The following is a 16,087-nucleotide window of genomic DNA, read 5'->3' on the forward strand; positions in this document are numbered from 1 at the left end:
AGATAAGATACGTCTTACTATTTTACCAAGATAAGTCATTAAAATAATAATTTTTCTAAAAAGAAGTTGAAATTCTATGATTTCACCTATATAAATTATTCATTATAATTGAAACCAAAAAGGTAAAGAAAAGAATTTAAAATCTTCCATTTAATTTCACAGAAAACAATAAGTTATGAAAATAATAATAATGTTTGAGCATAAAATATTATCAGAGTGATTAATGAATATTAAAATTAAAATGTAACTTTGAACAAAATAAATCTGGAAACTTTGAGAAGACCTCATTCCTCATGTGCTATCTTACTCAATTAGTCTTACAAAAACACTAGACTTGGCAAATCTAACATTCAGAATAGTCCATTAAACTTGTTAGTTACAAAGTTTTTTAATTTTAGAATCAAACAAGCACAAAATTTGGAAATAAAATGTCTATCAAAAATAGCAAAGCGAAATAGACGTAAAATATGGTATGTTATGACTTTATGAGTTTGTAAGTTGGATATTATAAATGAGAATATGACATCCTCATAACACTTTGTATCATATTATTCATTATTTATGTAAAAAAAAATAAAATAATAATAATAAAAATAATTTTTTAAAAATATGCACATACCTTGTTGCTTGTGTTGGAGTGTTTGCTGCTGATTTTTTACCTTCAATAGAAGCTAAATGTTGTTCTAATGCATCCAATAAACTACTTGGGGCCTAAAAAAGTAATTTTGTTATGCAGATAATATTATAATAGCTGTATTGATTAAATTTAACATACTTTAGTGAGATCGGGTATTTCACCCTTATCGATTCCAACATTTTCTGCAACTTTGAGAAATTCTCCTACACGATCCATTCTTATAAGAAACTTTTTATATAAATCTAAAGCATCCCGGCATTGTTTTTTATTCATATCAAAATATTTTTCTGTAAAGAACATTGCATTCGCATTTGATAAATATAAAAATAAAATACTAAAATAAATAACAATACTACAATTATCTAGCTATTAGTAACAGTGATGAGCAAAAACTATATATTTGGGTTTGAGCAAAAATTAATTAAGCAAATCAATTTAAATTTATCATAATTAATACAATTACATATACACAGATCTTACCTAGAAATGCTTTCTAACACTAAGTTTGGTTGAAATCATTACACAGCAATTTGACTTGGGATATTACTATAGTGAATTAGTCTAAGTCTGAATTTTACAAACAAATTAAAATATATAAATTTTTATTGGAATGCTTCCATTAATGAATTACAAAAATGGTAACAATGAATTAAAACAAAATAATCTGCCTGTATCCACACATTTTTTAGCTAAATAATATTAATAATTATTAATTCAGTCAAATAATATTATTAAGAGTACCAAACCAAAAATCAATTTTATTTCCCTTCCATTTCGACACATCTAGCTGCACGAGTTTGTTCCAAAAGGCAGTAATTTCAAAGAGTTTGGCGAGAAATTTTATATTCATTTCTAAATTTTAAATTTAAATTTAAAATATTTAGAATTTTGTAGTTAAATGCCCAACACTGTTTTAAATTAATCTATCATATAAATACCTAAAAGATTAATGATACTATCATTGTAACCAGCAAACAATCGGATCAGATCACGAAATAACAACATGAATGACATGTTAATAACACCATTTGAGAGATCAGCAGCAGAACAATCAAATTCAAGTAATGCATCAAGTTGGGACTGTAAAACTGGTAATGTCTTCAATAACTTTTCTGAATTCATAGTGCGTAGAACTCCATCTTCTTTGCTAAAATTAAATATTCAACAAGATAAGTTTAATTGCAATTTAATAAAAATCAAGAAGCAAAACATAAAACATTTTATTTTGATAATTCGTTCATTATAAATATAATTTTATCATACTAATACCTTCTTTTAACTTTACAAAAATCAAATGCTACAGTGCGATAAGATAAAGCTTTTTCATTTAAATATTTTGAATAACGTCGAATAAATGGTGACATATCATAACCTAAAAAAATAAAACTAATAAGTAGGTACAATCATTTTATATGCATTATATGACTAATTAATTTTATTTAGAAAATCATAAGAACTATAAATAGATACAATTGTTTTATTTGTTTATAATTTTTTTTTTTAAATTAATTAACTTAGTTTGTTAAGTTATTATTCTTACCAGATCGTACTCCAACAGGTCCTAATTGTACCAAGCATAAAAATAAAACAAGTGTACTTTTAATACTAATTTTTTTCAGTTTAATTATTAGTATTTCATAATTTATATTAAGCATTAAATTAAACCACACCAACATAACTCATAATTATTTACCTTGTAAACTGCTTTTATCCAAAAAATTGCTAAGCTGAAAGGAACTATTGCTGGATGCCAAATACTGTGTAAATCTCTAAAATATATAAAAAAATTAAATTAAATACTATAATTAAATAAAACAAAATTATCTTTACTAACCTCGTTCCCATAACACATCAAATGATGAACCGTGATTAATGATTTAAATACAACCACCCAACTGGCATTTTGTGATCGTTCAATTAATAGATTGGCTAGTTGAGGAATTGACACATTAGGTTCATTAGTACAGTGTATCAAATCTGAAATGAAAATAAATTATCATGTTAGCATATTAACAATAGCAGAAAAACAAATACCTTAAAACAATACTCTATAAACAAAGTTCAAAGATAGATAAATAATTATTAATATTATTTTAAGTGTATCTAAAATAAATACTTCAAAGCTGTCACAAAATACAACACCCTGTATACATTAAAAATGTTATGTACAAGCTTTGGCATATCTCCCTCTCATGAACATGAACCCTTTTTTATAACTATCACATACCAGTATACCACATTAGTTGAATTATAAGGAATAAGCCAATACTCGATACTCGATTTATACTTAAACAATAAAATCTACCAGCATTATAATTTAACAAATATGAGACATATAAAATAATGTAAATAAAAAAATAAGTTAGTATATCATTTATTTCATAAATACTTTAAAGTATCTATCTTTTTAACTATAACAATGATGGCAAGATCTATCCCTCTCTCTCTCTCTCTCTAAGCGTAATCAATTTATCTTTCTAGCTATGTCTGTGGTAACTGTTAACTACTATATTTCAAATGCATTTGTCATACAACTAAAATTCATTATAATATTGTAATCATTAAATAAAAAAAAATTTTTTTAGTCATAAGTCATTATCAGTATAGATTAATATACTAGTATATTTAATCTATGTAAATGTAGAGACCAGAATTGTATGCATTCTCATATAGTCATATTTATACTGAGTGTATACATAACTATGTGGGCGTTTTAAATAAAACTAATTTCAAAGATGGAAATTTATTTTGCCTAAAGATGCATATTTGAGAGGTTAAAGCATCCTTGTTATTTAGTTTTAATGCATACAATTTGTATGTTTAATACACTTTTAGTAAAAAAATAACTTTTTACTCTTTCTTTGGTTCTCTATAAAATTAAAACAAGAATTAATTGCTGATAAACAATTAATTTTAAATCACGACATTTTTTTGATAGTCAATTTTTGCATTTTTTTTTTTTGTTTGACATGGTTTTAAGTTTTCCACACTGTATATATAACAACTACATAGGCAAACGCAGGGGGGGTAAGCTGGGGCATTTCCCCCCCTGGCTTTTTCAAAATAATTTTTTTAATTGAATGTTTTAAGATAAATTACTATATACTAAACAACAAATTTAAAGTATAAAATAAGTTGTAATATAATAAAATATAATATATTGTATACGAGTATAATAAAAAAGGTTATTTTTTTAAAACACCTAGTAAAATTATAATATTTATCCTCAAATCCTAACCCCCCCCCCCCCTCTAGGAAAATTTCTGCGGGCGCCTATGAACAACTATAATACTATTCAAAGAAATGAAAAGAAATAATATCATGGATACTAAGACAGTTTATGATATATCTTTGATAAAACCCTCTAAACTAAATATAATAGAATAAAATATAAATAGTAAATAAATATACAGATACATTGTTTGATCTATACAATTCTAAATAGTTTCTAATGAATATACATTTGATTTACCTACCTAGTTTTTATTTATTTTATTACTTAGACAATAATTTGTCAATACAGTCTACTTAACATATTATATTATGTAGCTTAGATTCAAAATAATAATAATAATAATAATAATTATTATTATTAATTTATAAACATTTTTTTTATCTTGGTCCCAATTATTAAACCATATAGTCACAGCATATCTTGATTTTTGTGCATATAGGGCATAATTTGACATTTTAATCATGCATATTATCATCATATTTAGCATTATTTTAATACACATAATTTCAATCTAGGGGGACGAGGTGGCCAAGTGGTCTACCGCGTCGGCTGTGGCTCAGCCGGACCGGGTTCGATCGAGACCATCGGGCGGCATTTTTCTCCGGGCAAGTCACGGTTAGAAACCTACGGGTGCCCCAATAGAAATTCTGCCAAAAACACTCACCCACCGTGTAAAACCAACCTACAGTTCTATAAGAACCTACAGTACAACCCCCTTCCCAATGGCCTTAGTTGCCGCGGGATAATTAAAAAAAAAAAATTTCAATCTATATAGTCATTATTTAAATTTCCTTAAATGTTTCCTTTAATAGCAATAATAGTAATGGTATCGAATAAACAAAATAGATACACATAAGAGTACAGTTATAAGTTATTAGTACTTATATAATATATTCAAGATGGATTTTTGGATATACCTAGAGTAAATTATGAAAATAATCTCAAATCTCAAATCTGGGTATATAATAGTCTGATTTTTTCAATATTTTTTAGATGTGAAATTTTTTTCTACAATACCAAAGCTAACTAGAAAGCTTAGCTACTCAACTACTAATTTCTAGATCAATTTCAATCACTACCAGAAACAATTAGGTGATTAGGTCTAAGTAAGATACGGTGGAATATTATTATTATTTATGATATTAAAATTGTATCGAGTAATTCAGTTGCAATGTCCAGAAAAAAATTAATTCTCATGCTAGCTGATAGTTTATTAATAAGGGAACAAATTCACTTTAGCTACCCAGCAAGTTTTTTGATTTTTATTATCGATTCAAATGTATTTTAACGAATTAATAACGACGGTGCAAAAAAAATTTGCAGAAACCATTATTTTGGAAGTTATAACCTTCCGAAATTTGCGATTTTACGTTTATACGCTTGCGCACATTACATGTACTCGTATATAATCATTCTAATCCCAGACCATAGGCGAATCTACAGGGTGTGCCTGGTGTGCCAGTGCACACCCTGCGACTCTTAAAAACCTGTGTAGAGCCCATTATACTCATTTCAGTTACAATGGTATTGAGTAATGAGTCTAAACATTAAACAATTTGTTTTTAATTTTAATACATTTTTATGGGTACAAATATTGCCAATAAATATTATAGTGATAAAAATAGTTGATAAATGATCAGCAATATTTTCAAGAAAAGAAAAAAACATGCCTGTTTATTTATAGCACGGCTATAGTCGTAATTTATAGCCATAATCATAGTTGTTTTATGTAATTTAATTTTACCAGTAATTATCATTTTTATAGTTATTGACAAAATGAAAAATACTTTATTTCGTATTTCGTATTAACATTTAACATAGAAGTATTAAGTATAATATCATGTCACCTATTACTAGATACCAGTTATATTATATATTGCATACAATTCTTTGTTATTAATAATAATAAAAATAAGATGTTATATTAAACTTCCAAGAATTTTAAACATAATTGATTAACAATTTGATTGTTAGTTGTATGTCCAAAAATAATAATTGAGTAACATATATTGAACTTTGCAATAGTGATGGTTTATTAAATTGAAACATTACATGTGTATTTTACAGCATGAAAAATAGCATATAAACTAGGTAATAAAAATTAATCTTAATAATATTATTTAATATTATTACCTAATGTTATTTCAAATGGGAAACATATTCTAAACGTGTGATAACTGAGAGGTATTTTGAACTTCAGAGGGTCTTTTTGAGGTGAAGGCACACCCTGCTATGAATTCCTAGATTCGCCTATGTCCCAGACGCAGCGTCTATAACGTATTTTGACTTTTTTTCAAGATATTTTAACGACTTAAGAATGACGGCGAAATCATAATTTGCACAATTAGTGAGTTATCTTAGTTCCCGGACACATTAAATTAGGATTTAAAAAAAAAAATAAACAAGATTCTGGTTTTATCAACAAATTATTTATTTACACATCGTAATCAGTGCTATCGTCGTCATTGGAACTGTCCGTATCTTCAATGATTACGTGATTCTCGTTTTCAATGAGAGCAGCTGGTGAATATAATTCTCCAGCAAGTTCAAAAAATGTCGTTAATGGTTCAACTTTTTGGCTAATGAGTATAAATATTATAATATTGTAATTGTAACCTTAGCAGTTATTAATTAAAGTAACATAAGTATATTATAGTAGCTCACTCCACCTACCGCCTCCATCCTATACTGGTGTATACTACACATAAGGCCAACACAGTCAATACAATTAACATATAATATATATTTATTAATAAACAATATCAGATTCTTCATCATCATTTATACCGCTAAGTGAAAGTAATAACATACCTACCTAAGTACCTATAATATTATAGTGGCTCCCTTCGCCTAACGGCTCTGGTCACTAAACTCGAGGTCCTCCGGCCTCTCGTTGAATGGGGGCTCAGCCTTAAACTACCCGGGGCTAAAATAGCAAACCTGGGAGGAGAAAAAGGAGGGACGACCCCTTCGGGGTCGTGGGGGGGGGGAACGAGCACCCCTGCCATTCAGGCAGACGAATCACCAGACAAACAAACTTAACCTTGTTAATTAAAGTAACACAAGCAGAGCTCGTGGCCTACTGGCTCTAATAGCCAAACTTACCAGCTTCGGGCAGTAGACTACCAAAGAACAAACGGTAAAAAAAAATCCGAGTAAACAATTCGACTAAGTCTATTGCGGGTAATGTTATACATGCATACGTAAATCGCAAACTTTGGAAGGCTATAGCTTCCAAAATAATGGTTTCCGCCAATTTTTTTTGTACCATCGTTCTTAACTCGTTGAAATGCATATGATTCGGTATAAAAAATCAAAAAACATACTGGGTAGCTCATGTGAATTTATGCCACTTTTTTTTGATAATATTCATCTACAAAAAGCATCTCATCACCCAGTGACATACACAGGGGGAGGGGCAATGCCTGTGTATTTTAAATTTAAATTTTTTTTTATCAAGCTTCAATTGTCGTCAAATAGTAAGAAAGGATATAGATTCTTACCAGAATAGCTATAGGCTACAGCCAATAAGTAATAATATATAGATAAGCTAAATTCATTTTTATACAAAAACATAGTGTTAGCATACCAATTTTCCTAAAATGTTCAGTAATTTTATGGTAAAGGTATAAACTACTTGTATTAAATTTAAGCATTAGCTATAATACAAATTTCATAATTTATAAATGTTGAAAATTTGAAATACAAATTAACTGTGATGTTGTCAAAATTTGAACTTTAAATGATTATAACAAAAAATTCACCGATGTATCGTTAAAATATTAAAATAGCTATAATAAAAGCTAATGAGGAAACTATTGTATTCAATTTTTAAGCATCATTTTAATCGAATAATTTTTTATAAAAATAACTTAAACTAATCAAATATTTTGTAGGTACCCATCAAATTGAAGACGATGGTCTAGATAAGGTTACTCAATAATTTTAACAAATTTTAATTTTTTTAATTTTTGTTTTCCCAGATATTTAAAAAAACATTTCTAATTTCCAATTTTGACCTCCCAAAAGTACCAAAAGTAAGGATGGAAAAATCTTTCAAACGCAACTTCCTCTGTGACCCTCTCACAAACAAACTAAATTACGCCATTAGTACAGTCACACGACATGTATAATGTATAACCACAATAAAATATCATTTATTTACATATTTTAGTATTTAATAAAAAAACGTTTCAACATTTAAAAATTCTATTAAACGATATTTAATTATTAATTTTATATTTTAATACTTAATAATATGTATTATTACTTAAATACTAAAAATGTAACCAAAAAAAAATGTTCTTTTACTAATGGCCTAGTTTTCGATATATTTTTATCAATAAAAAAAATATGTGTTATTATTTATTAGAGTACAAATCAGACAGGATACAGAAACTGGGTGTGGGAAATTCGTCTCAGTTCCTTTATTTTGTCAGAAAATAATGATAAATAAATATATGTTAATTTATAAAACAAAAAAGTACTGGGTAGAGCTTGGCAACTGGCGTATTACATTTCAATACGAGTTTATGAAAATTATAACTTTAAAAAGTCGAAAAGAGTGTTTTTATAAAATAGTATATTATATAAAATCCAAAATTAATTTGAAATTTCATTCAATCGTTAAAACAAGACATTTTTCAATCCTGTCATAAGAATATCTAAAAACAAATTAGTAGGTATCTACCGCTTTGTAGTAGACGTAGTACATAAAGGTATCGTGTGGATTGTCACTGTATAATGGATGTGCTAAATTTTAATTCAATGTTATAAAATCAATGTATATAAATTTGAACAAAGGTTAAATGGATATTGATATTGATCTATGGGCATATACTAAGTATACATATTTCATGATAATATTGCTATTTTACTTATTTATTTTAGTATTATTAGTAAAGTAGATTGAAGTAATTTTTACCGAAAACTTTGAATTCGCAAATGCCTTTGTGTGAAAAAAATATAATAATATGCTTCAAAAATTCCAAGAACTTACAAATAATATATTTTTTTAATTTTAACAAAATAACTAAAACTGTTATATTTCTATTATATATAAAAAAAATAATAATAACTGAAATTATTAGTGAATATTATAGTATATTATGTATCACAGATATCAAAAGTTGAAAAACGTATGATGAATCTTGTATAAAATACTCATATCTTAAATTCGAAAAGAAAATTTTGTATGAATTTTAACTCAAAAAATTTGACAATGTTCGAGATTTTATTAAAATACTTTTTTTAATTACATTACTAACAACTTATGAAGAATTTTGTATTAAATTTGACAATATTTTGAACGAAAAAAAAAATTATTTTAAAACAATAACAGAAAAAAAATGAATATTGCACATGTCTATAAATAGGCAAATAGCTAAAAAAGAATCAAAAATATTTTGAAAATTATATCATGCATGGAAATTGGTTATAATATAATCATTTGACAAACATAAATTAAAGTAATTGGTTATTGGGTTATACCAAAAATACAAAATTAATTTTGTCAAAAACTGGGTTTTGATTAAAAATTCCCGTATTTTTAGGCTTTTTCTTAGTTATGTTTTTGAAAACTATTGGAAACTTTTTACTTGTGACCCCTCCCATAAAAAAAAAATTAGATTCACTTTCCTACTAAAAAAGATGCTATGCTGAAATAAATTATCGAAAAATGTTTATTGTTTCAAAAGATGATGACGGGAAAAAGTTTATTTAAACAATCATTACATTAATCGCTTCGCTAGAAAATTAATTTTTATGATCTAAAAATTAGGGTGTGATAAATAAATAGACGAAACTAGACGAAAAAATGTAATTATAGTTTAAATAACTTTAGTGATCAATAATTGTAGGTACTTGTAATATTATATTTTTAGGTCTTTAGGATGATTTTATTGATATAAAAAGTAAAATCTTATTTATATAGTAGGTTTTGTTCTTGTATGCATCCTGAAACTTAGGTATTATTAAATATTTTATATATATATATATAAAAAAAAATCATCATTTTATTGTGATAATTTAAGAGGATGTCACATGAGTGCATTGAGCGCCACCACTGATCCCCGATTTTTTTTCATCGAGCATATTACATATTACAACTATTTAAATTTATTTGCGAGGTATCAACTCGCACAAAATTGTAGTGTTATTGTATTTGGGCGAACCAAATTTTTTAAATTCCAGCACTATTTTAAGTGGATAATATAAAACACCGTGGTAATATCAAATATGATTAAGCGTGCATCATTAGAGCATTATGTGCATTTTAGAACTTCTAATTAAATATTTCAAATTGTACTACCTATACCGTATATACCTAATACTTATACTAAATAGGTGCTTTACTTCTTATGTTAATTAATTGGAAAGTCATGACTCATGAGCTCTAATTTTAAATATAAATTAAATACTGTATAATGCAATATATAACTATTATAACTAATATATAACTTTTTAACGCGATCTAAAAATAGAATTTTTTTTTAAATTCGAAAATTGCCATTTAGTATTTATTTATAATATTAAGAAAAAAACAATTTTGAATAAATGAAAGCAACTTTCATTATTAAAAATACAACATATTATACTTATTGTGTAGAATTTTACGGATTTCACACTTTGAAAACTAGTGTGCGAATGCTAATCTAATAGGTAATAAAGAAAAGACTAATTGAAATTATATGTAATATTTTTTATTTGTTGTATAACCACCATAAACAGCTATGTGCACGTCAACTTTATAGCCGCACGATCTTTGTAACGAAATTAACGAGTCGCTTGGAATACTATCTCGCACAAATTTTAATTATAGCTCTAATTATTTTGATACAAAGATCATGGGATAAAATTGACTTGTGCATAGCAGTTCGTGGTGAATATATTGAACAATATTACAAGAAAAATAAATAATATTACATACAATTAGAATTAGACGTGTTTTTTAGGTTGTTACCTACCTGTTGTATTAGTATTATTAGGTATCAAAGTGTAATAACCATACAATTTTACAATATTATGCTGCATTTTAAAAAATTAAGAAGTTTTCATTCATTCAAAATTCAACCAATCATAAAATTGTTTTCAAAAAAAGATTTAAATGGATTTTTGAAATTTAACATGGTAAAAGGGATCTTTTAGTTACATTATATAAAATTTTAAAATACACTATACAATAATTGTATAATATTTTAAATTAGAGTTACTGACTATACAACTTATAAACATACTGCAACTTTAACATACAAACACTTTAAATGTTTACATCAATGGCGTAGCTAAGTGGATTTTATGGTGGGCGAGCTTCGCCACCCTGAAATTTTATTAACACAAAAATAATAATTCTATGGTCTATGAAAGTTTTCTACTGCAAATACAAATTTGTATAGTCGTACAGGAACTAAAACCTAAAATAAAACCTCGACATCAGTATGTTAAATAACTTATGAAAACTCTGGTTAAACCCAAATTCTGTGTAAACAAATCATCAGTTCTCCCTCTCGAAGAAAAAATCCTGGCTACATCATTGGTTTGTATGATATTTATTTTAATTATAATATAATATTAAATCTGTCAGTGATTGTTTTAATCAGTAATTGGGTTCTCTATCATATATTTAACTTAATATATATATATATATTTTTTTTTTTACCAGAAACAGCGTGTTATGATTGTTTTTCATCATGGGCGGATACCGCATTCATAATTGATAGTGATAATTGATAAACATATCGAATTAAGTAAAACTGTGTAAGAGCTAATAAAAACACTATTTAGTACTACATAATTGAATCAATCAAACCATGGTTAGAAGTCAAATTTAAAACGATCAAATTTTAGAATCAATATCGTTATGATCATCATAACTAACAAAACACATTTAGCCTAAATCGAAGGTTATATTCATCAAGGAAGGTTCTGGATTGATATTTATTACTGCTTGGATAGCAAGATTAAATATTATAATGTTTTTGGCCAAGATGCATTTCAAAACTAATAAAATACCCCACTGAGAAATAGAAACTCAATATTTTTGAAGTCATATATTTCTCCCCTTCGTAATTGATGATCTAGTTAAAATCGACGTTAATACAAAAGAGTAGTTAGGAACAGCCAGCCAACAAGCACGATTAACCTTTATTAACAGCATTATTTCAATAAAATAACAAAAAAATGTAATAATTATTGTTGTTTACGTATGAATACTGCATTTCTGCATAACACATAAATTTAACAATATCCCAATTATTTTAGCAAATAAGTGTTTATCTAATTATTGGGGAAAATAGTATTTAAATTTACTAACTTCGCTAATTAATTAAAACACAGTTTGAAATCAACAATATCAGTAATTTTATATATAATTAAAAATCATTTTAAACGTTAGATTATATAGTATATAATATATTAATACACTATTAATAAAATACAACTTGTTAATTTTGAACTGGGAAAGATGCAATTTTTAATATTTTATGGACCCCGCCGATAGTGTTTTGGCGGATCCAGGTTAAACCAGGTAAAACAGACGAGACGTCCCACACTACCGCTTGACATCGTCTGTATATTATATTATATTTTATTTACAATAATAATGCCACGAGTAGCCACTAATCAACTATTTTAAGTGATTACAGTAATTTTTTTCTATTGGTCAGTCTAGTGTTTTACGCGCATAATTGTATTATGATTTTATTGTTTATCCTATTACAGAAAGTTCGAATTCAGTTCCAAATTATGTAAAACAAAATATTTGATGCTCTTTTTAAAAATATAATTTAGGGGTTTGTCATTTATAAATAAGTCTTAAAATAAACACGGTGGACAATAAGATGTATGTATGTATCTAGATAATATTATGATATAAAAATAGAAATTTAATAATACTTTTGAGATAACTGAATATTTTAGCATATTTTATTACTTAATTTTTTTTTTTTTTATAAGAAATTTACAATCTGTTCTTAACTAGAAACAGAACATATTATGAATTTTTTGAGGGAAGAAGCCACCCATTGGTGACACTACCTATTTTGTGTTCTACTTTAAAATTTTAAATATTTTTATATTATATTAAATACCTATATAAATTTTCAAGTAAAATAACTACTATCCTTGAATTTATTTTAGAATATATTAATACATACATTTTTTTTTACAATTAAATTGTGAAAAATTAAATTAAAGTATTTTAATAAATTTATTTTCTTATATTTATAATTCATTGTTTTAATTTAATTGTTAAAAAGGCTTGTACATTTCCAAAAATGTAAACTGTTTTTAGTTGTTATGAAAGTAATAGATGAACCTATGTTGAATGTTAGTTGTTTATATTATATTTGTTACGTTGAGTCTTATAAATATTTGTATTATTACCTATATTATTACTATTAATCATAAAATCAACATACCTACTATACGTGTGTTATTTTATCTAAATACTTGGCGTAGATTCACATTTCTTAACTCAACAAAAAACATAAGTAATAACAAAGTATAATAAAAGCTAAATAAATATATTTTGTTTCAAGGTGGATAATTGGTTCTATGGTCTATGATGAAATTAAAGGATTGTACTTGTACAATTATACATTTTTGACATATTGTGTGTTATTAATGCTATTTCATCAAATCAATTTTTTATTAATGAGTGTACAACATTGCTACTCACTTTATTAATACCATATAGGTACTTCGATCTCATATATATATATATATATATATATATACACTGTTATTCATAATTTTGTACACAATATTCTTTGTTGTGTTTGTTTTTATCTATGTATCTTCAATTGTTTTGGTTTATCATTGGTTTTAGTTATCAAACATTTTAATTGTCACATCAACTTTAAGCAAACATACATAACCTAACAGCATGTTGTTATGAAGCCAACACAATTCAGTAATCTCTGGAAATATTTATTTTCTTACAAAAATCAATTAACAAAATCATTTTGATTCATATTCAACATTTTATATAACTAATACTAAACATTACATTTATTGACGTTATGAAACAATTTCCAGAATACTATGAATATGACTAAACTGTTTCATATTCTAAATTTAATGAAATAGGTGATATTTAATAAATAAGACTTACATTAATGTATACATCAGGCTTTATGTAGTAACAAATTATAAAATATATCTGAGGCTAATGACCTTGATGCCGAGACATAAATTATTTTAATTTAAAAATAATAATAGATATTTATTTAATAGCTTAATTAAGCTATTTAGTTTTACCCTCTAGATATGCATATTATTATTTATTAAATGATATATTATTTTCTTTAATTTGCAGCTAAAACAAAGTTGTAAAGCACTTGGTTTATAATTTATACACGTATATACACTAATATATCATAAGGTTAATTGTTAAATACAGTTGAAATCACTTAAATGTCAATGAATTCGTGAACTTTTAAGGATCAAAGTATTTTATTATTCATCACTTCATTTAATAGCTTTAATGGTGGTACTAGATCCCAGAGGTTGACTGCTCCCTAGAATGTACATTTATCAAGGTTAGCTCACTGTAATGGTGGCTAAAGAAAAATCTTATACTAGTTATGTCTAAGGAATATAAAAATCTATAATATAGTTTACTAATAATCAAAATTAAAAAATATATTATTCATTATTAATTTCAGATACCTAATTAGTAATGTTTTCTGTTCACGGTCTTATTCATAAAAATTATGGATAACCTGATAAATTAAGGTATAAACCTAATTTATCAGCTAACCTTTTTTCTCTTCAAATTATGTTTTTGGAACTTATGTATTTTGACGAGTTAAAAACATTGATACAATCAGAGTTTTTGTTCGGACTTGTTAAACTATAAGTTAGGTCACCCAATATATTAACTTAAGTCTAGAGTCCTAAATCTAGAAACCAATTTTAAAGCCAGACTATAATGATCCTTAGGTACCTACGAATTTCAAAAATTCTATTATGTCTTTACATTTACATTTTAAAACAAACAGGGTTATATTTTTGAAGATTGTGACTTGTGAGTTACCTATATAGATTATTTTAATTTTCTTCTCTTTAAATCTACTGAATCTTTCTTGAAAATGATATATACCAAATGATAAAATATGATTTTTCAAAATTGTTTTGATTGGCATAATTTATGTATTATATTATATCTACGACTTATGATTTATTTAATATTGAAATACATAATTTTAGAAATATTTAAAAATTATTTGTAATTTTATTTGATGATAGTAGGTATGCCATTAAATAACATAAAATATGTTACAAAAGGAAATCGTGTGGCAGGTTTGCTATCCCTGGTTTAGGCTCTACATAGAATCAATTTCTTCTCTCCCTAGGTCCTATTTCCACGTTCAAGAGGGAGAGGGTTGATCACAAACTTCCCGATCGAGAGGTCTGTAGGACTACAAGTTGTACAACCAGAGCAAGAAGGCGTAAGGAGCTACTTGTCATATTTTAACTGGCAAGGTTATGTCTTAGATTATTTCAAATATGCAAGGAAATTAAATGAAAAATCAGAACATTTAATAATTTGAAACCAAGTCCAAGCAACAATTCTGATTCTGTCACCATTCTTAACTTGTTCAAATAGAAAGTTCCAAAAAAATAAATTAAAATTTGTGATAGATGTGATAAATATAATGTATATTCGTAAGAAACAAAAAATAACTTAAGTAGGTTACAACTTACTAACTAATGATTTACACAGATTTTTTTATTTTGCATCATCGTTAATATATTTAGATTAGATTAGGGTAAGTTATTTAACAACAATCGAAAAAAATGTAGCCCAAAAAGAAGTATTTTCTCCAAATTTTTAAAGTTAAGTCTATGATAAACAAAATTAAAATGTATAGAACAAGACTTAATGTCAGCATTCTCTGGTTCTAAGAAAATGTGTAGGACTACAAGTTAGAAGAGCTCACATAAAATGTTATCAATATAATTGGATGGTTAAGGCAAGCCCTGACTATCATCCATTGAAACTTATCATTATATACCTACCTAATAACTGTTGTTTTATGAAATAGTAGATAGAATATAACTTGTAAATACCCAGTGGCCAATATGTAATGTCTAATACTGAACACTAGTATGAGCATGGTATATTGTGGTAATGCTTAATTTAAAATAAATTATATAACTAATTGAGAAGCAATACTAACATAAATACCCTCCTAGTTCACCATAACACTTAA

At 26.1% G+C, this 16,087-nt stretch overlaps 1 protein-coding gene across 8 annotated transcripts in view; it reads right to left on the reverse strand.

Moving 5' to 3' along the window:
• The window catches only part of lap (phosphatidylinositol-binding clathrin assembly protein lap), a 28,119-nt gene that overhangs the window by 9,400 nt on the left and 2,632 nt on the right, over positions 1-16,087 (reverse strand). For 7 of the 8 annotated variants that reach the window (XM_089227321.1, XM_089227319.1, XM_089227323.1 and 4 more), the window contains exons 3-9: positions 2,472-2,614; positions 2,331-2,406; positions 2,178-2,198; positions 1,907-2,009; positions 1,576-1,784; positions 776-924; positions 620-711 (exon numbers count right to left, since the gene is read on the reverse strand). In XM_089227321.1, coding sequence (XP_089083447.1) covers positions 620-711; positions 776-924; positions 1,576-1,784; positions 1,907-2,009; positions 2,178-2,198; positions 2,331-2,406; positions 2,472-2,614 — 793 coding nt within the window. The remainder of the gene's footprint in view (positions 1-619; positions 712-775; positions 925-1,575; positions 1,785-1,906; positions 2,010-2,177; positions 2,199-2,330; positions 2,407-2,471; positions 2,615-16,087) is intronic. The other variant, XM_015520234.2, reaches the window with a different exon arrangement.

Source organism: Diuraphis noxia, unplaced genomic scaffold (assembly GCF_037042655.1).
Source record: "Diuraphis noxia isolate RWA-SAM2 unplaced genomic scaffold, SU_Dnox_SAM2 contig0004, whole genome shotgun sequence".
Lineage (NCBI taxonomy): Eukaryota > Metazoa > Arthropoda > Insecta > Hemiptera > Aphididae > Diuraphis > Diuraphis noxia.